Raw genomic sequence first — 22,980 nt, forward strand, 5'->3', positions numbered from 1 at the left:
ATGCGGGGCCGGTTGCTGGCGCGGCTGCGGCGGCGGCGGCTGCTGCGGCTGCTGCTGGCCCTGGGCGCGCTGGCCCTGGGGCTCTGGGCCGCTTACCTGGAGCTGGTGGCGGTGGCTGGCGGCGGGTCTTCCCCGGACCGCAGTGAGTTACTCCGCGGGGTGCCAGGGGAGGGGAAGGCAGGGCGGGGGGGGGTCCCGTCCCGTCCCTGGCAGCCCGGGGCGGTCCCGGGTTCCCCCGGGCGCTCCGTCCCGCTCGGGAGCCCGGTGGAGTGCCCCCGTTTCTAGTCCGGCCGGGGAAGAGGGGCTGAGCGCAGTCCGCTGCCGCAGCGGGCGGCAGAACGCTGCCGGCGAGCGGGGAGCCCCTCCCTGGGGAGCCCTCGCGAACGGGGGTGGGTTTTGGCCCCCGGGAAGAAGATGAGCACTTGTGTGCTTTTGGCCTGTCAGCTCTCAGCCTCCTTTCTGTCAAGAGACCTGTCAAAACGTGACCTTGCTGGAATTGCAGAGCCTGGAGTCATGGCTTTGAGGTGTCTCTTCTTCTCGGTGCTCTGGTGCTCACCTGGAAGGCAGCAAAGATGCTTTGAATATCGCTTTGATGAGAGAAGAAGTGTATGCAAAGGAGGAGGGAATGCATACCCTGGAGATGCCTGCCACTTGCCTAGTAACAGGTTCATTTAGTGCAAACTTTTAGGAGTACAGCAGGGCTGGTACGAAGTGCAGTTAGCTGCTTTTTTTCCAAAGGAGAGGAAAAACAGTCATGTGGGGTTTTATGCTTCTCTTCTTTTTTTACAGTTACAAGGAAGTTTTGAAAGGCCCAAGGTTTTGTAAAAGCCTATGGTGGTTTTGCTGCTGTTTTTAAAATAATATCAGTGCTTGGTGCCAATCTGATCTGATAGTTTTTCAAATACGGGTGAGCATTTAACTATTTATACTTCTCAGCCTCTTGGTCCCTTCATTACACATTGTAAAACCCCTGATTCTTACTGCCATGAGTAAGGCTTGGTTTCAGTCTTATAGCTTTAGACTGTGGCTGTGCAAGGAGCTCCATGAATGTCTGCTCCCACAAAGTCCATTACAGGACTTCAGCTTGTCCATTTGTTCCGTATTATATGTGACATTAAGGCTAAAACCACGTATTTATTGTTCCAACAGCATAAAAGATCTGATTTCTTTGGCTAGGATAAATCCTCTAGTTATAATCTGCTTTTTATGTCTGATGGAATTAGTTGGGACATGAGAAAATGGGCTGCACTACGAATCTACTTTGTGTTACATCTTCTCTGCAACCTAGTCAAGCCTCTTACTGTATGCCACTTTGCTGATACCCCGCAAAGATCCTTAGAGGAGACTGTAGAGGTATGTAAAGGACTTGTGCGGTGCAGCAAGGGAGAAAACAAACCACTCAGAGGTATTTAAAATAGTGGTTATAAGGAGAGAGGGGTTGAGTCTGTGTTGAGAGGGGTGTTTGGAGCTGTATAGCTGATGGTCCTTTCGCTGACAGCAATGCAAAGGGAGAGGGAGGGGGTGGGAGAAACAGGCAGAAAGCATGAGCACAGAAGAGATGCGCAGGAGCAAGTAACTTCTCTTATGACTTGGGTTCTTCCTTTTTCTTTTAGACAGGGTTATTTTTACATCTCTGTTATAAAAGTCATTCTGTTTTAAGACTGAAACTGGAAACAGTGACATGACTACCATCACTACCAACTAAAACAGAAGATGAGGAAAATAATTACATTATATTAAAGTTCAATTATATAAAAGTCCAGATTCTCCCAAATCCACCAGAGACGTTGCTGCTCATTGCATGCGGAAGGCATTTAAACGCTGCTGGAAAGGGTGGGAGGGTGAAACCCTCTGGCAGGCAGTTCCTCATGGCTCTGCAGCATGACGGAGGGAGAGCAGCTGTGCCTGGAGGGCTGAGGCTCTGCGTGCATGCTGGGCACTTGGCATCTTGGCATCACGTTTTCCTGGCCTCGTGGCCAGGATCCTGGAACCTGCTAACAGGAGGAAGGTTAATCTGTGACCCTCCCCACCCTTCCTCTTGCCTCAGTACCTCTAAAAGCCTGTTTTGTTTTAAGAGAAATCAGAAGTTGGAGTGAAAGACAAATAGTATTTGTTTTCTTTTGGCTGTTAAAACTAAGTAATATGTTTTCTTCTCTGGGGACTGGGGTGGCTGTGTTTGTGACTCCACATGGTGACTCTTTCCAGAGATCCTAGGGAGCTGGTGTAGGAGGGAGAGACTCTCAGAGCAATTAATACTTTTCCCCTCTTGTTTCTGCATTGTTTTCTGTTGCATGCCCCAGGTGAGAACCCTACTGTAAGTCACATCTGGGACCAACCAAGAGCTACCACCTCAACTTATCTGATACAACAGCCTCCCCAGTTATTAATGATAAAATACAAAAGCTGTTTATTGGGTAATTTTTCTGGGCAAAAGGCTAAGAGGCTCCCTCCATTTGGGCCAAAAAGCTGAAGAGCTGCTAGGCTTGGAAGGAGTTCTACAGGACATCAGTGTTTCCATCTCCTGTGTCTGTAACAAGAGTTTCTTCTTGCCTCCCTAAAAGGCATTGCAGAACAGCCTGTGTATGGAAAGACAAGTATGTTTTCTCTTTCCACAGAGGTGAGCCCTCCTCTTGCAAGGCTGTAAGGAGTCACAGAAAATATTCCCTTTTCTCTCAGCCATGCATGGGGTGTAGCACAAGCCACTGTGATGCCCCCATGCTGCCCCTGCTCTCTGGTCAGTGCTTTAGAGCAAGTCTTCATGCATGGTGGATCCTCCGCAGCTTTATGTTCCTCTCCTTCTCTTCCCCCACCAGATCAGTGTGTGGTGGAGGAAGCAAATGTCAGATGGCCCAGGTGTGTGCATTTGAATAAGTGACACTTAAAAATTGAGGCCCTGACTGTCCTCCCTTGGTGTATTTGCAGCTCTGTTAAGCATATAAATAAGTTTGGATGAAAGAGAATAAAGGGCCTAGGAGAATATGCTGTAATCATTGGTACCCGTTGGCTTCCATGGCACTGCATCACCATATGCTGGGAGAGGCTTTGGCCATGAGGTTCATTTTGCTGTAATGTTAAAGTCAAAGGTTGAGGGACCAGCCTGAGGTGCAGAATTTGTGTTTGGTATACCCCATGGGTTGGGATTCACACATGCTTAAGTTGATCTGGGCCCTTTTCTAGCTGTCAGGGAGGTTTGGGATGGGCTGGACAGGGACAGATGATAGTATGGGCTCTCATGAGTGATAGCATTCCTTTGAAGGTAATGCTGAAATGAGCAGTCAGTCTGGTAAAAAAAAAAATATAATTTTTTTCTTGTGATGTGACTGCATCAAGGTATTCCTACATATTCTTTCCAGGGAGCCTTATTGGCAGGACTGTTGTCTCTCATGGGCAGGAAGATGTTTCTGTTCCTGTTGTTGTTGTGGGGCTTGCCTTTTTCTTTTCTTTTCTTTTTTTTTTTTTTAATTGAACATATTTGGCTGGTCTGCTTCCCAATAGGTATTTATAGGAATCTTAAACATGTTTACAGCTGAGTGAAGAAAAACAAGCAGGCTGATGTGAGTTGAAGATGGGCACAACTCTCCTCACATGAAATGTAGCCTGCTGTCATCCAAAACAAGTTCTAACAGGCAGGACACTGCCTCCCTGCCAAGAAACCCGAGGAGTTTGAAACAGTCTGTTTATTCCCGCTGCTGACAGGCACTAACCTCTGTGGAGTGGGCTCTCCAGTAGAAATGTTTTTCTCTTCTTCGCTAGCTGCTACACAACATGCTTTGCTCCCACAAGTGAATACTGGAGATGGGAAGCTTTCATATTTCAAGGGTGAATGAGGTATTGGGGAGGGAGAAAATACCAGTAAAGCACAGAGCAGCCTGGTCTGGAGAGCAAGTCCTGCACCCTGCCTTTACTGCTGTAATGCTGTTGGCTTGGCAGCACGGCTGGAAGGGGCAAGGGCAGGGACACGTCTTCCTCAGGGAACATCCCCACCCCAAGAGACTGCCTCTTCCCAGAGCTGCTGCAATGCTCTGTTTAGATGGAGAGGCTGGTAGATCAGGGACCTCCTCCTGCTACCTCTGTTTTTTTCTTCTGTGCCCAGCAGTGCCTCACCTCACCTGCCCACACAGAAAGGTATGACTCTGAAGGAGCAAGGCTGGCATCAGCGAGCTGTGCTTGCAGGCAAGGAGGATGTGCAACAATCCCCCTTTGCTTTAAAACCTTCTGTCAATGTAGTAAAAGCGAATCCTGATCCCTGAAGAAACTTGGAGGTGAGGTCATTCCCAGCGGTTGCTGTGCAGACTCTGTTTTTTTTTTTTTTCTGCTGCAAAGACCATGGTATCTCAGGAGACTATAAATCGCTTGCACTAATTTCCATTATTGCAGGTGTGAGCGTCACACTGAGCCAGGCACAAGCAGGGTGTGCAGGATTAGATTAGATTGCTGGGAGGTGCGGCTTGTAGGAACAAGGGATCGGGGGGCCCTTCTTTAACCTGCCTCTCCCGGTTGCTTCAACCTACCCCTGTTCCTCCACATTTTATTGTTGCATGTAAATAACGCTGGGAGTGTGTTATCTTCCTATCTTGGATTGTGACTAGTGGTTTCTGTCTCACTTCTAGTATCTCAGACTGCTGCTTTTCTAACTCAGTAGCATGCAGTCCCACTCTCTGAAGTGGGAAATAGGAGGGGTTCAGAAGAAACCATGGAGATGTGCGAATAAAAAAGTCCTTATGGCAAGACTTCCACCTCCCCAGTACATACATCTTTAGCATCCCTTTTTTCCCCCAGAAAATTGGTTTCTTACCCCCCACCATGGTGAGATCTCTGATCTTCAGGCATCCAGGCTACTATAAAGCAGCGTGAGTTGCTTAAAACCTGACCCGAGTGTTGGTTTGAATGGGCAGGTGCATGTGTTTGTATGAGAAAAGTGGCTGGCAGAAAGATGCAGATGTAATGCATCAACTTCCTCCTCTAGCCTCCCTGCCCAGGCACCCTCAGAAGCACCTATGCGTAAGGGTGAGCCCACCTACGTGTGCAGGTACATTCACAAGCACATGGGCTGACTTTTGCAGTCACTCACACCCAAGGTTACTTGCCTGTACATGCCACAGTATCACTCTTTTGCATAGCTAATTGCACTGAAGGTTAGTGGGTGCCCATGGGGAGAGATTGGACCACGTGGCTCTCCAGTGGTAGCTGAAGTATCTGCTTCCTCTCTGTGGAAACTGTTAACCCAGAGGAAAAGTTAAACTAGGTATCATCCCCAAAGCACCTCATCCTGACTGAAGAAAAGTATTGGCAGCAGGGGAACATCTATACCATGAAGTTTGCTTATGATATTTCTGTGCTTTTGAAAACACTAGTGAGATCTTCATTCACGGGGACCTGTGCCAAGCAACACCATTCCCCAAAGCACATCGTGGGCCACTACAGCTGCAGGGAGAAGGATGGGCACTGCAGGTGGGGCAGATTTTTCACTTCCAGGTGGTCAGTTCAGTCTCCCTGGAGGATGATCAGAAGTGCTGTCCCATCTTGCTCTGCACTTGTGTATGTAAAGTAAGTCAACATCCCCAAGTCCATATTCACAGCGCACACCGCTCTCACAGACTCAGTGGAGAAGCCAGGGCCACTGAGAGTAATTTGGATCATACTCTAGCTTGAGTGAGGTTCATTGACACAGAAGCCAGGAGATGCCTGGACCTCATGCTCGCTATGCCATGCTTGTCCTGGGCCAGTGTATCCTTTTGCTGCTGCTGGGGCACGTACTGCAGGTAATTTGTCAACCTGGCTTTTTTCACCTCTTGACTTAAAGTCAGGTAGGGATTTGACTCTTAAATAACATTTTTGTGGAGCGGCACCGAGTGCCTGGGTCTCTGTGCACTGAGTGAGAGTTGCGAGTGTTTGTTTTCTTGGAACCTGGCCAGCAGTTTGTCTGGCCCCAGATGATTCTCAAATCATTTGCAAAGAAAGATTACATATTATCATTATAAATAAACTCTTGCACCATCCCTTTATGTACACGTTACCTGTGACAGATTTGTGTAGTAGTGTGCCAACACAGCATGTATTCCCGCACCACACCTTCCTGTCTTCAGTCAGACTGGATTAGGATGACTCAGATCTCGTGGAGTAGTGCCCTCCTGTGCATCTCCTCGTTGCTGTGGGGTTGGCAGAGGAATGCTATTGTCTTCTGGAAATGCGTTTCTGCGTATGGTATAGTAACGTGAAGGCTCTGCCTTCTCTCACCTGCAAGTTCAGGCAGATGTGAAGGTAAGAGTGGCACTGGGAGAGGTGATGGACATTGTCTTTCATCTGGCGGTTTGGAATTACCCATGTCTGCAATGTGGTAAAAGGCAGGATGTTTTCCTGAAGACAGAAGTTGCATTGTAGGTCGTGGCAGTGGGGAATGGAGTGATGATGGGATTCTTCCTCCAGCGCTTACAATGACAGCCTCAAGAATTGATGGAGTTAGATATTTTGTTGTACTTTGAGTTTCCCTCTCCTACTTGTTCTTGCTGTGCATTGATCCCTTTTCGAGTCGCTTCCCAATTCAATTGCTTTTTTCAGGCTTGCAGTAATAGTTGAGAAGGGCTTTCCAGAAAAGGAAATAAGCTGTCTTAATGATGTGGTGTGAGATTTAAGAAAGATCCATGTAATGCCTTGGGTGGAAACAGATGTGAACCTGGTCCTTAGATACTTATGCTTTTCATGATGTTAGAAATTCATAGTCTGTGTGTGTAATTAGCCAAACCAAGATACACTGGGATCTTGACCAGAGCTCCTCTGTGCTTCTGTTTTCCTGAGAAGACTTTACCATAACAAAGCACAGAGGCTTTGATATGCCTGATCTGGAGAGAGTCCCCTACACTTTGAGATGCTAAGATGGTCTGGGGCAACAGTTGCTGTTAAGTAAATCAGCCTTCTCCAAAGACACCTCAGAACAATAATTCATGTTGGCATAATAAAGAATTTAAATCAACTAAACAGAATAGTGAGGTTCAGTTAGTCTTTGAGATGTTGGATCATTTCAAACAACCCAAAGATTGTCGGGTGGACCTGTGAGTCCCCCTAAAGCATCAGTGACCCTCTCAAAAGGTCACTAATTCTGATCTTATGATTTCCTAAGGCTTAGTTATTTCAGCATTCTGTGACTATTTCCCATTTGAAATTTTTTTGAGGGGAAAAGAGGTCAATGTATGTTCTTATCCCCCTTGTTTTGGGAAGTTGGAAAAGCTGTGACCTATTACTTTACATTGTAGGTCTATCTGATACCCTTATGTGGCAAAAGTGTTGCATCTTGTGCTATTCTTGCTTTTCTGTGTCACTGTTTTCCATCAGAGATGCAAACGGTAAGTCCCAGGCCTTTGCATCATCCATGGGGGGTTTCTTCCTTCCTGGTTTCCATCTCAGTGACATTGATGTTGATTTCAGATGGTCTAAATATTCTTTTTTTTCCAGTTGAGCCAAATACGAGTAATTGACAGCCAGTGCTACTCAGTAATATAAAAATACTGAATACAGATCAGAGACTTGACTATGGGGCCTTTCATAACAGGCATGTTTTATCTTTTTAACTCTTCTTTTCCACTAGCCCTCTGGACAGTAAGTATTAGGAACTAGTAGGCTTATATGGAAGCCCGTGTTTCACTGAAATTTTGCAAATTCAGGCACACTAAACAGTAGTTCATTGTCAGATACTGTTATATCCCATTTACCAGTAAAAATATTTGATCTGCATCATCACCTGTTAGGCTGCACAATTGCCTAGTAGAGTTCTCTTGAAGTGAGGATAATCTGCATTAATGATATGTGTATTTTTTCCTGCCATTCTAAATAAATGTGTTTCTGCCTTGCTTCAAGAGGCCACTTATTTCCATGTCATTACCATGGGCTGTTTGACTTGGCCCATATATTTGGTGTTGGCAACTCCGACAGCTTCCTCAGCGCTGCCGTTCATTTGAGCCTAGTTAAGATATCTCCAGCCCTTCTCGTAAATGCTTCACTTCCTAAATTAGTTTTATTTATATTTTGTAATGTTATTTTCTGTAAAATTGCAGTAGTCATGTCTGGGTGCTATTAACCCCATCTAAGCTGCAGAACAAAATTTATAATGGGCTGAGAATATCCTGTCCAGACCACCCTGTACTAAAAGCCTCAATTACCCGTTGCGGCAGCTCACTCAGCATTAGCTGCCACAGTCCACGTTTTGTTGTAAGCAGGCCAGTTGGGAGGGTTTTATTTGTTTTCAATCAAAAATGCAAAATAACCCAACAATCTGACAAAACCAAGTTTTCCTATCAAACCTGACTGAACTATAATTTCCAGAGGTGTACCTTGAAAATAAATTGTCTGCCTAACATAAGGAGTAAATATAAGAAGTCTCATTTTTCAATTGCTATGTCTTGAAAACATCAATGCATGCCTATTTCAGAGGAAATTTTGTGAATAGCAGTTACGACCCATGCTCTGTACTGTCATACCAATGGGAGTGAGCAGTTGCATCTACTTAGAAATGCAAAATAACACCCAAGCCAAGGTGTGAAGAATGAACGCATTATTAGTCTTCCCCAGGTTATATGTCGCCCCTTTCTTATTAGGGGAAAAAACAAACAAAAAAAAGCAGTGAGAAGGTTTGTCCTTAAAACTAGAGAATAGAGCAAGGGTGAGCCTTGGAGTGGAAAGAAACTCCGCCACCTCCAGGCCCCATGGACCTCCCTCGGTGGCCTCTGACAGACTCCTCGGGTTGTGCCAGCACAGCAGCCCGAGGGACGCCAGGCCCTATCCTCCCCTCTCCCTTGGGGCTCTGTGCGGAGGAGATGGCACCTCTCCACGCTCCAGGGGTAGGGACGGGAAAGAAGGGCCCACACAACACTTGGCAGTCAACAACAGCTTTATGGAGCGCTGGGAGACCTTGCGCAGGCTGGCTGCACCTCCCTTTCCCGCCGGCAGGGTGTCTGGGTGCTTCGCCCCCTTGCAGCCACTGTTGAGGGTGGCAGGGCTGAGTTGCTTGCAGGGAGCCGGCTCGGTGGAGGGGGTCACTGAGGACCCCTGACTCTCCTGGAACAGTGTGGCTGCCATCTTGTCCAGGGGACCTCAGGCACAGGATGAGGAGGGGGCTGGAGCCCAGGGCACGTGACGGGAGGTGGAGGGTAGTCACGGTGCCCAAGGGGCAGCAGAATGGTACAGGGGAGCAATCCCCAGGAAAGGGGCTCTTAGCCCCTGTGACCCTCCTCCTTTCAGGCCGCAGGCCCCCGAACTCCCAGAACAGCCATCTTTGGCCACATGCTTTGCCATCACAGTGGCCTCCTGATGTCACGAGCCACCTCGCTGCCTTCTGTACCGGGCCCTGTAAATACAGGAACCCTGGCTGCTGGCCCACAATTCACTGAGCTTCGTCGAGGCCCTCGGGTTCCAAGGATGATTGGAAGAAAGAAATCCCACAGCAGCAAGGCGAGTGGCTGCCCACTTTTGTGTGGGAAGGCAGGTAGGCGATTGCAGGAGATGTGGAAGAAGAGGAGGCAGCGTCAGAGGGGGTACACCATCAGCCACATGGAAGCGATGGCCATTGCTCATGTGGTTGATGGTGTGGAGCCCATGGAGGTGGATCTGCCCAAAGATCAAGAAGAACCAGTGGAAGTGGATCCATCTCCAGCATGGCTCACCTGGCCCCACTACACTGTGCTGGGGCTCCCCTCCATGACGCTGTACCAGTGGCGTCGCAGGAGCGCCCAGCCAGCGCCCTACCATCGGCCCAGCACCCGTGCCCAGCATTAGCCGGAGGCCCAGCCTCTGTGCCTGGCCATCCTGCGGGCTCACCTGTTCCATCTCCTGGCATCAACAATTATGTTGTTGATTGTCATAGGTGGTGTGAGCCCTTCTTTTCCCATCCCCCACCCCTCCTGAAGGAGTGCCATGTCTTCTGTTCTAAGCCCCAAGAAAAGGGGACGAGACAACCTGGCTTCTGCCAGGCTGCTGCACTGGGGCAACAGGAGGAGTCCCTTGGAGAACCATCGAGGTCTCCGGGGCCTGGAGGTGGGGTTTCTTCAGTCTGAGGACGAGAAGGCTGCCTGATGGGTGGTTGAAGATGAAGCCAGACCCTCTGTGGCGGTGCCCAAAGAATAGCAACAGATCAAGCAAAGAAGTTAGAGGGAAGGCTGTTCCTGTAGAGAAGCAGGAGACTGCGGTTCTGCTAGGAAGAAGTGCTGGCCTTCAGCATTAAGGTCCCTTCTAGCAGCTTCATTAGGAGTTCTTTTCAAGATTGGCAGTAAGCAATTAGAACCCCAACAATAAAACAAGAAAAAAAAATAGTAAAAATGCTTTCCTTCTCTCTTATTTGGTACTTTGGCGACTGCATCTGAACTCCTCTCTCCCCTTCTGGTCTCCCTAGTCCAGGAAGGACTCTGGTGCATGGGGTGTGGGCCCAGCCCAGGGCCTTCAAGATGGTGAGGGGCTGGGGAAAATGAGGGCAGGCTGAGGGAACTGCCTCTGGTCATAAGGGTGGTGAGACACTGGAACAGGTTGCCCAGAGAAGTTGTGGATGCTCCATCCCTGGAAATGTTCAAGGCTATGTTAGATGGGGCTTTGAGCAACCTGATCTAGTGAAAGACGTCCCTGCCCACAGCAGGGTCGTTGGACTAGGTGATGTTTAAAGGTTCCTTCCCACCCAAACCATTCTATGAGTCTGTGAGACAGCACTCCGTTCCCCTGTATTTTTGTGGCCTGTGCTAGCAAGTGTCTGCAATCGCCATCTCTCTTACACTTATATTCAGTTTGTGGAATAGGCTTGTACAGCAAAACCAACTGGTATGTCAGCTGTGGATCATTGAATTACTGCTTATTCTCAAAACACTAAGCCTGCATCATTTCTTTTTTAGTTTCTCAGCTGAAACTCAAGGCCTGTGCCTGTAGGATGCTTTAGCTCTGAAGGACACTTTTTCAAGCATTTATAATTTGTCTGATATAATTCACTATTCCAAAAATCGTTGTGTCCCTTCCTGCTGATTTTGAGACAGGCACCCTGACAGCAGCCTCGGCATTACTGTTCCCAACTGCTTCACCTTTCAGTTTTTATTTTTCTTTTTGCCACATAGGTTATGTAGACCCTTTTGCTTAAACCCAGCAGGTCTAGCTTTTCCCAAGTCTCAGGTGATGATTCTCTAGGACTGTCACCCCTGCCCTGGGTAAACATCTGCATGGATCTAAGTTCATATGGGTCCTAGAAAGAGCTTCAGTGCCAAACACGGCCTGTATGGCGGTCCGTGGAAAAAGGTTTTGCCAAGTTGACACTTGGTTTCTCTCCATGTGATGGCCAGACCACCAACTGTGAGCACCCTAAGCACCAGAAGTGGTTTGGTATTGGCTATTGTTCTCCTCTCCCCTCGCAGGCAGGGGCAAAACCCTCTTTATAAAGGTGTTTAGTTCTTCGGGGCCTAAGCAATCAGGTTTGTGGGAGGAGGAGCACGGTGGGAGTTGCTTCATCACCTCTTTCTGCCCAGGCGACTGTGCTGCTCCAGCTCTGTTGCCGATTCCCAGGGCCATTCCTGGTCCAGCTGTTTTGCAGCCGCTTCCTCAGGGCAGGAAGAGCTTTGTAAGGTGTCTGAGTTGAAGGACAGTTGTACTGCTCCCGGTTGTGCTATGTTAGGAGCTTATTTATCCTTGGATAGGTGTATTCTAATTCTGTCTCTGCTGTTTTGGTCTCCTGCCTCTTCAGGGAATTGGATGTGCTTTGTGACACTGGGGTTTGACAGACTTTAACCTTGGTAATGGGTGTTCTCCTTTCCCCCATAGTTACTGGCTGTAGCTGATCATGTGTATTTACTTGTCCATGTTGTTCACCTGCTCCAGTAGTGGAGCTAAGATAGCCAGCATTAAGCCTGAATTTAATTTGCTTTTCCTGCCAGTGCCTTTTCATCCATTGGCAGTTTCTCTGTTGCTGGCATAGTGCTGCTCACCTGCACCTAGTCTGCAGCTAATAAATGCCTCCACCCTTCATATTCCTTTCCCTTCTTGCTGAGCCCTTGTCTTCATCCCTGCTGCTCCTCTGAAGAAGTCCTGATGATGCTAATGCTGCTGCTGCCCTGTAGTCGTGCTCTGTACTTGCAATTCCTCTAAATATGCCACCATTCCTTGCAGGTCTTGCAAGGTGTTTACAGGTGCGTCTCACTGACTTGCACTGCTTGCTGCAGTGGGGAAGAGGGTCTTTTGTTTGTGCTGGTGGGGCAGGGAAGGATGCGATCCCTCTTTGAACTACTGTCCCAATGCCTCAGTCTGGCTAGTATTATTTCAGTTTGTCTGTACTGTCTGATCGCTGTCTGCATTCCATCAGCTTCACCCATGCGGCCGATTTCCTTTGCTTCACAAATTGTAATTGCTTTGCCAATTAACTCTGGGTCTTCCAGTACTCTCTCGAGTGCTTTGTCCCAAAACCCCATGCTTCCCAAATGGTATGATTACTTGTTTTTTTTCCTAAACTTAGATCCTTTGCAAATTCTGTTTTCATCTTTTGCTTGTAACTCTGTTTGAATTAGATATCTGACATAAGCACATCAAGGAGGGGAAAGAAGTATTTTAGCAAGTCTTGCAGCTCATGCAGAAGTAGAAGAAGAAAGAAAAGTGAAAGACAAGCCAAGCAGGAGAGAAGAGGCAGCACTTGGGAATACAGATGACAGGGATTACTTAACAAAAGTAAGAAGTGCCCGAAAATGGGGCATAGTGAGATGAGTGTTGGAGCAGAGTGATCAGAAAATGCCAATGGCCACTAAAAAGCTGTAAGGGGAAAGGAACTGAAGGCTAAATTAGAAGCTAATATTTGGAATTTCAGTTGAGCAGAGAGGCTGGAATTGACAGTCTTGGATGCAGAGATCAAAAAGAGAGGAGATGTAGAAAGGAGTCAGAGAGCACAGAGTAAACCGCTGACTCAGAGTTTTAAAAGGGGTGGAGGAAAATGCAGGGATAACAATTACAGAAGCTGATGGGGACCATAAGCAGCTCTACTGAGATGGTTAAGAACGTATTTGGTGTCATAAGGGTGTTTGGTGTATTGAAAATTAGTACCACGGTGGCTTTTTACTGTAGTCAGTGTCTGCCAAGACATCTGGTTTCCCTGTGTAGAGCATTGTGCTCAGTGCTGCAGCTGCTCTGCTTGATTTGAAGAGTGTTGTTACCTGTTTCGTCCTGGATGTCTAGCAAATGCTACCACTTTGTCAGTTGTTTCTGTAGAAAAAGGATTTGCTTATGTAGTCAGGAATTTTTCACATGCCCCTCTTCATTTATGAAAGATGTAGAGTCCCTTTTCTCTAGGTACAGTGAAAGTCAAAGAAAAGACACTTGGTTTGTGCATGGTCCAATGGTCCATGGTTGGATAGCATTTACTCCAGAAACTCTCTGGATTTGCTGAGGTTCATGCTACCTCTGTTCCTTTCATAATCCTCAGGGCTTCCTTTCTGTCTTTCTTTCCATGCCCTTTCAGGGTTTCTCTCCTACATAGAGGGACAGGCCTTGTTTGCTAGAACCGGTGCGAGTTTGCATCCAGGCACAAGGGAAAACTTGCCCTGCTAAACTCCCACCCCAAGGACCGAGGCCCACAGCAGAGGCTGTGACGTTACAGCTCTCGGCTTCAGCAGCAAGGGCATCCCACCCCTGGGTAACCATTTTGTAGTAGGCAGTGCGGTGAAGGGACCATTACAGGATGGAGCCGGACCAGGCTCTTGTACAAGTGGTGTTTGCCAAGTGGTGCTTGCTTGGCATGGCACACTGGGGTCTGAGATGCACCAGGTCCAGATCTGTCCAAAAATAGTAAACCAAATGGGATCCTATTGCAAGTTTGCAGCCTAAATTATCCTTCTGGGCAGAAGGCGAGGCCTGCGAGTGCTGCCTGGGTCTGGGAGCACATCCCCTCAGGAGCTGCAATTTGTCCTTGCTCCATCTCTGGGTGATGGGGGAAGGATTTGCTTCAGCCTGAGCCAGCCTGGCTCCCCCCGGCCCGCCACCGGTTTATATTTAGCTGGCAGCCTGTGGCCGCGTGGGCTGTTTGAAGGCAGCGCGTCCCAGCCCTCACCTCGGTGCTGCCCAGCTTTCCATAGCGGTTGAGCTGCTGCTGCCTGGGTGGAGAGCCGGAGGCTAAAATTAGCAGAGAACTCTTTTCTTGCCAAATGCTGTGTCTGACCCAGCCGAGCCTGGCGAGGGGGAGAGGAAAATGGTCTTAAATCTCTCCATGCAGAGCGCCCAGCGTGCCTGCCGGCTTCTCAGGGGTCTCGTTGCGAGGGGTGGGGATGCCCCGCTGGGGGATGCTGAAGGAGTGGGGAGAGTAGGACATTGCCAGGATGGTCTCAGGACACAGTAGGAAATCCTGATTCTCAGAGATGTTTCCTTCTTGGTCTCCCTTTGAATATCATATAAACAGTCAGGGAGGCCAACTCTTGCTCCTGGATGTCTTCAGAGCTGCAGACCTGTCCCCACTTACGGAGGACTTTTCTGGGCAGATGTAGGGTTTGGCTGCTATAAGAAAACTCGTGTGCATTCACTGCTCCCACCCTGCCAGCACAAGCTGCTGAAGATTTCATTGCCCCCAGTAGCTGCCCACCGTAAATGAGCACTTATTGTCTCTCTGTTACAGAGTGGTCTCCCAGCAGCGTGGGCTCCAGGAGCGGCTGTGGTCTAGTGGTTACACCACAAATTTGGGCGAATGGGGATGCACGCCATCCCTGTCTCTGCTGCTGAGCAGCCGAGGCTTCAGAACAAGCTGCTTCAGCAGCCTGTGCCTCAGTTAGCCTCTACGGCAAAGATGTCGATGATAATTGTTATTTACCCTTTTGAAATACTTAATATCCATGAAAGGAAAAGCATTAATTGGGCTCCAAATTACTTCAGTGCAAGAGGGAAGTGTACTGTTTCATTACTGACTATTCTGCAGGACCCAGCTTGCCCTGCTTGTACAGTCCTGCTGGTTTGGCTGCTCCAGGCATGCCACTACCCTGCCTTTTGAGAACCAAATTTCCTAGTGTGTGTAACACAGCGGCAGGAACTCGTCTGGGCCGCCAAAATACAGGTCGAGCCTCTGACCTTTCCCGTTCATTGCACTTGCCTGAATTGCACAGCCTGGGGCAAGAAATGGGTGGAAGGATTGGCAGAGGAGCGGACTTGGTCCCTAAATTCTATTCTGGCTTTTATCTGTGGCCTTTGGAAAGACCCGCCCGCAGTATGGGCAAGAGCAGCACAATAGCAAACGGTCACCATTGCAGGGAGGATTGCAAAATTGTGCACATTATCGGTCCTGACAGCTCAGGAGGAGGCAGTCTGAGGGACACAGTGCGTGTGGTGGAGCAAAACAAGCACCCCTGACAGCCTAATGAAGCTCAGAATAAACATAAATGAGGTTTGCATTGGGATTTCTAGTTTTTTCAGCAAGGGTGTTGGGCACTGCTCATGGGGAAAGCTGGGCCAACTGCAGGAAGAATTAAAAAACCAGGAAGGCATGTTCATGGTCTGCCTGACAACTGTTTCTGCTGACAGGGAGGTGAAATTCCCCTTTTCCTACAAACAGCAGAGAAATGAGAGCAGCTGGGCTGTCTGCACCAGCTGTGTCTTATGCATTCGACCAGCTAACTTGGAAAGTGGCCTCTCTCTTTGGGTCTGGAGGTGTGTACAGAGGATGTGTGCTAGCCCTTTGCCAGGTCTCCATTACATTAGGTGTACAGGAAGGAAAGAGCTCCAGGAACTGGAGGGGGTATGCTCCTGGCAGCAGGTCCATCCTTGCTCCTGTCTCAGCTCTAGGCACAGGTGCTTTCCTCCTGTGAGCACCGCTCTGCGGTTTCATTCCGGTGAAGTAAAGGAAACAAAACTTTCAAGTGAGTCCCTGGCTACCCTTTCCTTTTCCCTGCTGGAGGTAGAATAAGGAGCGTCTATGTGAAGGACATCACGGTATCTTAGCATGGGTAAAGAACAGCAAAATATAAAATGTATGGGAAAATATGCCTCCTGCAGCTGCAAGAGGAGTTGCACTCTATGTCAGACCAGCTCAGGGCTAACTGTTTTTGCTGGCAAGGATTTATTTGCCTGAAGCCCAGCAAGGTGAAAAAAGCACCACCAGCTGCAGACTTACTGGGAGGCTGGGGGAGAAGGCAGCTGTGTCCTGCTCTTTACCCTTCACACAAATCTGGCAAGTCCTCTAGTACAAGATTTCTTCCTGACGCTGGCACCCCACACTTCTGGGAGCTCCTGGCTCTCTGTGCTGGCACCTGGAACACACGAGGGCTGGGGCTGGAGTGACCCTGCGGGGCACTGGCACTGCTGGGCCCAGGGGCTTAAGCCAGTTGTGTCACTTCGGCTCACAAGCCTGAGAGGATGGACTTGTCTTTTCCCAGCTGAATGCTGTTCTGTGATGGAAAAAGCCACTTTTCCTGCACTTGCTGGTAACAATGAGAAGGACCTCCTTGCTCTTAATAATCATCACTCTTACTGAGGAGGCGGGGAAATTGTTCTTCCGTGTTCTCTTCCCCTCACTGAACTCTGTTCTGGCATTGACTACTGGCAAAAATACTAATTTCTAACTAGATAGCCACTTGAAATGGCCTGCCTTTGCTGTCTGAGGCTGTCCAGGGAGAGTCTGTCTTCCCGCTGCAGTGCTGGACTCCTCTGTCCATGCCAGGCAGGCTGTCAGCATCCCTGCCCAAGGCCCCACAGAGCCGCTGGGAAGATGCTACATGACAGTAAGTGCTTTAGATGCCATGCAGCTTGGAGGTTCCCCCACCACCCTAGAGAAGGCATTGGGAAGGGGCTGGTGGTCCCCTGAAACTGGGACAGCATGCGTTGCCAGCACTTCGGCAAAGGAAGGAGGGCTGGAGTATGACTTGGAGGGTGCCCCCATGTCCCTGTGCTAAATTGACTTCTGCAACCAATCTGTTTAAAATCCACCGTTGCAATATTCTGCTGCCTCACCTCTGCAGAGCTGGGCATTTGCAAGGTCTGCTGAAATCAGAGTCAAAGTCAAAGCTGCTAAAATCCACAGAGATGCCTTTTTTGGGCTCTGCAGGTCTGGAGACTGCTTATAATTCTTCTCTCAGACCCTGAAACTGGAGTGGTTCAAGTGGGGTGAACTGACACTGTTTCCCCAGGGTGGTTTATTACCAGACTGAGCAGGACCCCCATATCCCGTGGTGTTAGATCTGGGTGTATTTCTCTATTGCTGAGTGATATGGTGCAAAGGCAGCTTAAGGCTTTGGTTGCTGGAAAGCTTTTTTCAGCAGAATAGGGCTTCGTACATTGCTTGGGTGAGGGTAGAGGCCCCTGGAGGGAGGACAGCTCGGATGAATGATACTGGGCTAGTCCTTGAGCCAGGCAGTGTTTGGGGCATCTCACAGAGCAGGCATGTTGGAGTAAAAGGAAAAAAAAAAAGAGGGAGAAAGTGGTGCTGGGGGTGGAGGAGGAAAGGATTTGAGCCACCTCTTGTGCTGGTAACAAAGGCTCAGGACAGCCCTTGTCCAGCCCTGGCCACCTTGGCAGTTCCAGCGGAGCTGCTCTGCTCTGAGGACAAGGCAGGGGCATGCAGCATCGGTGCTTTTTCTCATGAAAGTAGTGGAGACGTTTGTACAGTTGCAGACATGTAGACTATGATTCTTCTTAGACGCTTTCAGATTTTACCAGCTATGTCTGTTGTGGGTGCTCGGGATTTGTCATCTCACTGTATGACTTAAATTAAACGGTAGAAATCCCTGTGTGCATTTCTTTGCATTCCTTTGTAAATTTTAATTTACTTTTAATTTATTATTATTTAAATTTACTTTTAATAATTTACTTTTAGTTTATTATTATTTAAAATATATGTGATAGTACTGTCTGGTTCTGTAGCTTTGTAAAGAAATGGCTGTAACTTTGTGCAGTGTGTGTGTGTATCTCGCATTGTAAAGGCATTTCCACGTGCAGTGTTTTCCACATATAGAGGGTCTCTTTATGCTCAAAGTACTACCAAGAAATGAGTAGCAGAAATTAGCATTGAATCTCCCAAGAAAACAAAGGTCTAACCTCATTTTGCATTGTGCGCCAAGAGAGTCTCATGATAGCGCCTGTTAAGTGTCCTGTGCTCCTCATGTTTGCTGAGCACATCTAACCAAACCTGTTTGCTCCGGGTTAAGAACAATTATTTCCCAGCAGAAGAATTGCAGCACCTGCACTTCACTTTGTGTTGTTTCAGGTGGCCAGGGAATTTGATGCTGAGCTCCACTGCATGGCAGACAGCTGGGCTAGTGGTAGGGCAATTTTACGTCCACTTCATTGACCCAAGGTGGCCTGCATGAGCTGATCTGTAATGAACATCTAGTTGCAGCTCTTCCCTCCTCCCTCCAAGCCTGAGGCCACAGTGTGAAGTGGAGGTGAGGGTTTTAGCAGCTAAGCAGTGTGCTGCTGCCCTTAAATGACCTGCTGACAATGCTTGGTGCATTTTTTTATAAACCAGAGGCATGTCTTCCATGCCAGCTTTACAATTCAGCATAAAAGCCTTGCAGGCTGCAGTGGTTTCCTTTGTATAAAGCCAGGGTGTGGGACACTTCATTAGATTCTACCCTAATGTTTTAACATTAGGGTTAACATTAAGACCCAGCTTGGGATTTGTGAGATCACAGACCTGGGCACTGTGTTAAAACACCCTGAGTGACGCAGGCTGCGTTCTGCACTTGCAGTTAACCAGAGGAGCAAGTGGTTTCAGGCACTGTTAAATGAGCTTTCTCTCCAGTGTTGGTCCCTTGTTGACATAGGGTCTCTCTTGCTGTCTTCCCTCATGCATGGTGACAGCTCAAGGATCCTCTCTGTGTAGGATACTCATGCAATGGAAGTGCTAGAGGTGAGAGACTTCAGTAAACAGTATTTGTCTAATGGGTGCTGCTGTGTCTCCCACACAAAAGTGTCCTAAGGAATCATTGTACATATATAGGCACATCACAGATGAGTGCTGCAATTTCTGTACCTGCTCCCTGCCCAGGGGAAGTCAGCAGCACCTGGATGACCCCAGCATGTGTGTCAATGCTTGCTGCACCAGTTTTCCTCACCTGCTGCCTTCCCCACCTGCACTGGGATGGAGGCACACCCAAAGCTCCATATCGCTCTGCTTCTCCCTGCAAAACATCTCTCCTCCCACCAAAAGGCTCCCTTCCTTCATCTCTGAGGCTGTCCGCTTGCCTTGTCTCACAGCTGCACGCTCGTCTCTGCTCTCTGGGCGTGTAGATGCGCTGCCCGCATATTCACTCCTCTTCGTACATACCTGTCCACCCCAGCATGCGAGTACCTGCATGTTGCTGACCTCACCTACTTAGTGCTCTTTCATAGTGTTCCCCTGCATGTTTTCATGACCTTGAAAGCCTTGTTCTCTCCTGCCAAGCTCCTGGGACTGCACAGCTTGCTGTATATTACACTGGTTTTCCCTTCTGGATTCCTTTAAGGTGGAGAGCAATGTTCATGAATGTGGTAGGTCAGATCCTGGAATAAAGAAGACATAACATGGCCATGGCACTTGCAGGTTTCCTTTCTAGGGTTGTAACCGTGCATTTCCATTTCAAATTCTGACACTATCCCACACCGGCTCCTCACCGACTTGGTCCATGCACCACAGAGGGGAATCGCAGCCGCCCGCAGCACTGCTCTGCCAGTGCATCTGAACACAGACCAGCTGTCCCCTCTGCTGTTGGACACCTGCCCCCTCTTCCCCTCCTCCTCTGCACAGGCCACTCTTTCTAGTCCTGCCCTTTTCCACCGTGTCGTAACTACCAATGCATGTGCCCATTTGCACCACGATGTGTGTTCCAGCTGCAGTGAGCTAACTGGTCTGAAGTAATGTAGCTGGAAGAGGGCAGGAGCCTCTGTGCCCCTAAAGAGGGTGCAGCAGAATGCAAGCAACGTATTGGCAATGTACAGTCATTTGCCATTTTCTTTGTGGCCCCCAATTCAACTACTTGGTGCAGCTCACTCAGAGCTTCCACATGACTTCTCCTCACCTTGGCCTGAGCATTCCTTGCTCTTCCCACCTTGGAGCTTTCCGCACCACATATGTGCCTCTACAGACCCAGAACTATACCCAGAGACGCATGTATATGTAAGAGCCTGTAGTCAATCAGGGAGTGTACCCATGTTCTTTTTTAGCGTCCTGTTCCTCAGTTGTTTTACAAAGGCTTTCTTAATCTCATTTTGCTTAATGAAAGCTCTCTCCCCAGATGTTTCTTTAGTTTTCAAATGCTGGCAGGTATGCAAGTACCTGAAGGTGTTGGGCACCTTCATAAAGAAAACACAAAGAAACGATTATATCTCAGCAGGCAGAGATCTTAGAGCAAAGGGTTGTCACTTGTAGCTCACTAAGAGGAAAGGAATATTGTTGCTGAAAAAAAAAGTTTAAAGTTCTGAGAAATCATTCTTAATTTCTGACTCTTGTTTGTGCTTCCATTGGCCAAGATAACATATTCTTACTAGTTGTCCCCTCACTGCAGGACCTTCTTAGAGGTTAACAGGGCACAGGAGCAGGAAAACAGTACCAAGGCAGTCTGTAGGGATCTTGAAATTTCAACCCTATAACAAATTCTCCCCATTTTTCTGTATAAAACTTCACAGCTGAATTGTGTCTTTCTGCCTCACTGACACACATGAGAGGGCCGGGAGTGCCTTGTCTGCATCTGAAGGGAACTCATGCAGAGGGTCCCCTTGACAGCCCACATGCTCTGCGGCGTTTGCCAGGTTTCCTGTCCTGGCACAGCCCATCAGTGCCTGACTCAGTAGCTCTCCTGCAGGAAGGCTTTGATGTGAAGGTCGGCACGGGGAGTTGGTGTCAGCTATTCCATGCTGCCTCTCTGCTTGCTGGGAAGGCTGTGCTGGCTCCCAAGAGCAGGGTGTCACAGAGGGTGTTTGTGTCTTCTCCCAACTGTGGCTCATGGACATTCTCTGCCTTGCTTGAGAAATATAGCTTTAGGAATTGAGGATAAAAAGAAGCAGGGGTGCTTGTGAATCTATCCAAATGCACAAAGTCGAAACCCCTCTGTCTTTCATTGTGGTGCTGGAGGTGCTGCAGAGGGGAGGCTTGAGAGGTCATGGCCAAGGGAACTGGACGTGAAGTGGGTGACACTGGCTGAGGATGTGTGGAAACAGGGAAATTACGCAGATTAATCCAGACCCCAGCCCCGCCCCAGCTCAGGGTGGGTTGCTGCTGGTCTCTGGGGACCTACCTAGGTCTCCTAATAACCCAGAGAGAAGTGCAAGTGAATGATAGACCTTGTTCTCACAACACCACTGGCACCTGCTCTTACCCAGTGCCCAGTTCAGTTCTGCCACTGTTCCCACCCAACTTGTCTTGGATGGAGCTGGCTGCCAGGCCAGCTGCGCATGTCCTTGAGCTACTCCTGTCGCAAATAACAATGCTGTAGGCAGTGCCACAATTTAGGATACTTCTTCCTGGCCATATGCATGTGGTTGTTTTTATCCATCTACTCAGTTCGAGGGTAGATGCCGGCTCTATTGGGTCATCTGGGCTTCTTTGCTTCGGGGGTGGCTCCTAGAAACCTCCTTGTGTGGCCGCGGGCTGCCGGTAAGCAGCAGTAGCTCTGAGGTACCCCGCCACGTAACTGGCCTGAGCAAATCATTACCTGTGCCACAATGCTGCTGGGCAAAGGTCTGCAGGGACTCAGGTTACTATCCTGAGTGCTTTGCTTGGGGATATGGCAATGGTGGAGTAAGAAACTGAGTAAGCTGTGGTATGAGGAAGAGTTACAGCTGGACTGGATGCCAGCATAAACCATAATATTTATGCATTTCCAGGCACCTATGCATATCCTTCAGCAAAAAGATACAAGCTAAATGGTTTTCCTCTGGAGATCAGTGGCAAAAATCCTGTTTACCTCAAGTAGAGCAAGATGCACCTTACTGCAGCTCATTCTTCAGTGCCTTGTGTGAAGGGGAGGTGGCTGGTAAAGTAAAATGGAGCTCTTTCCTTCCCCCGGGGTACACTTGGCTGCTGCTAGCACAGACCATCAAACCTGCAAAAATCATGCCTGTCCACCATGCAGGCCTAGTAGGAGCATTTCAGTGCTGGTTACTTTGAATGAGACCTGTATTCAGATGCTTCAGTCTGACGCTGTTGGAGTTGCATGGTTTGGGGGAAAAGGCTGTAGGTGATACAGGTCTCAAACAAGTGAAATTGCTCGCAGCGTTGATAGGAAAGGCACAGAGGAGAGGGCTGCCATGCTTGGACTGTGCCTCCTGCTAGGGTTGCAAATGGAGCTCGACACAGGGAGGCCAGGGATCAATGGGAAATAGCCAGAGCTTGAGGTAGGATTAGGGTTACAGGTAAGCATCCAAGGAAACAACTGCAGAGTGGTCAGGATTAGTGGGTAATGGAAGAGAGTAGGACTGGGGCAGCTGGGTGGGGATAGTCAGAGACAGCAGGTCAGCTCCATCCCTGAGGTGGATGAACTAACCCCTGGCACCCCTTTCGGGATAGGGAGCTGGTGAGGAACTGTCTGCAAGCATGTTTGTACAAGTGTATTTTCTATATGAGTGGCCAAATGCCATCAGTTGCTTCCAAGAACCTCATGTAGTTTCCAGACCTTCATCAGGCCTGTACCTCAGCCAGGCTATTTGTGGTGCACAAGGACATGGTAACAGTCGAGCAGCCCACGCTGTTTGGATATCTGTATGAAAACAGCACTGGAGTGGCAGGAAGATGTCCGCATTGCAGCAGCATTTGGCAGCGTCATGCGCTGCAGGGACAAGAGTGTGCAGGGAGCTGCACGTGGGTCCTGTAAGGCTGTGGGCCAAGCGCAGCTCTGACTGAAGCAGGTGAGATCCTCTTGTCTGTGCTAGTACTGAACTGAACCCAGGAGGAGTAACACCCCTTGGCTGCGCCCAGCTTCAGCTGCTCCATAGTGGGACACCCTTTACCCTCCTGTGCTTTGCTCTGCTGTCAAGGCGGGCTGAAATGCCTGGGTTTCCCCAGGGTTTGGCTTTAGGCAAGCCAGTCTCATC

General features: G+C 48.8%; 1 protein-coding gene across 1 annotated transcript in view; it reads left to right on the forward strand.

Annotated features, from left to right (window-relative positions):
• Positions 1 to 22,980, forward strand: part of B4GALNT3 (beta-1,4-N-acetyl-galactosaminyltransferase 3) — a 65,916-nt gene continuing 42,936 nt past the window's right edge. Inside the window, exon 1 of the mRNA XM_059816755.1 lies at positions 1 to 142. Coding sequence (XP_059672738.1) covers positions 1 to 142 — 142 coding nt within the window. The remainder of the gene's footprint in view (positions 143 to 22,980) is intronic.

Source organism: Gavia stellata, chromosome 4 (assembly GCF_030936135.1).
Source record: "Gavia stellata isolate bGavSte3 chromosome 4, bGavSte3.hap2, whole genome shotgun sequence".
Taxonomy (NCBI): Eukaryota; Metazoa; Chordata; class Aves; order Gaviiformes; family Gaviidae; genus Gavia; species Gavia stellata.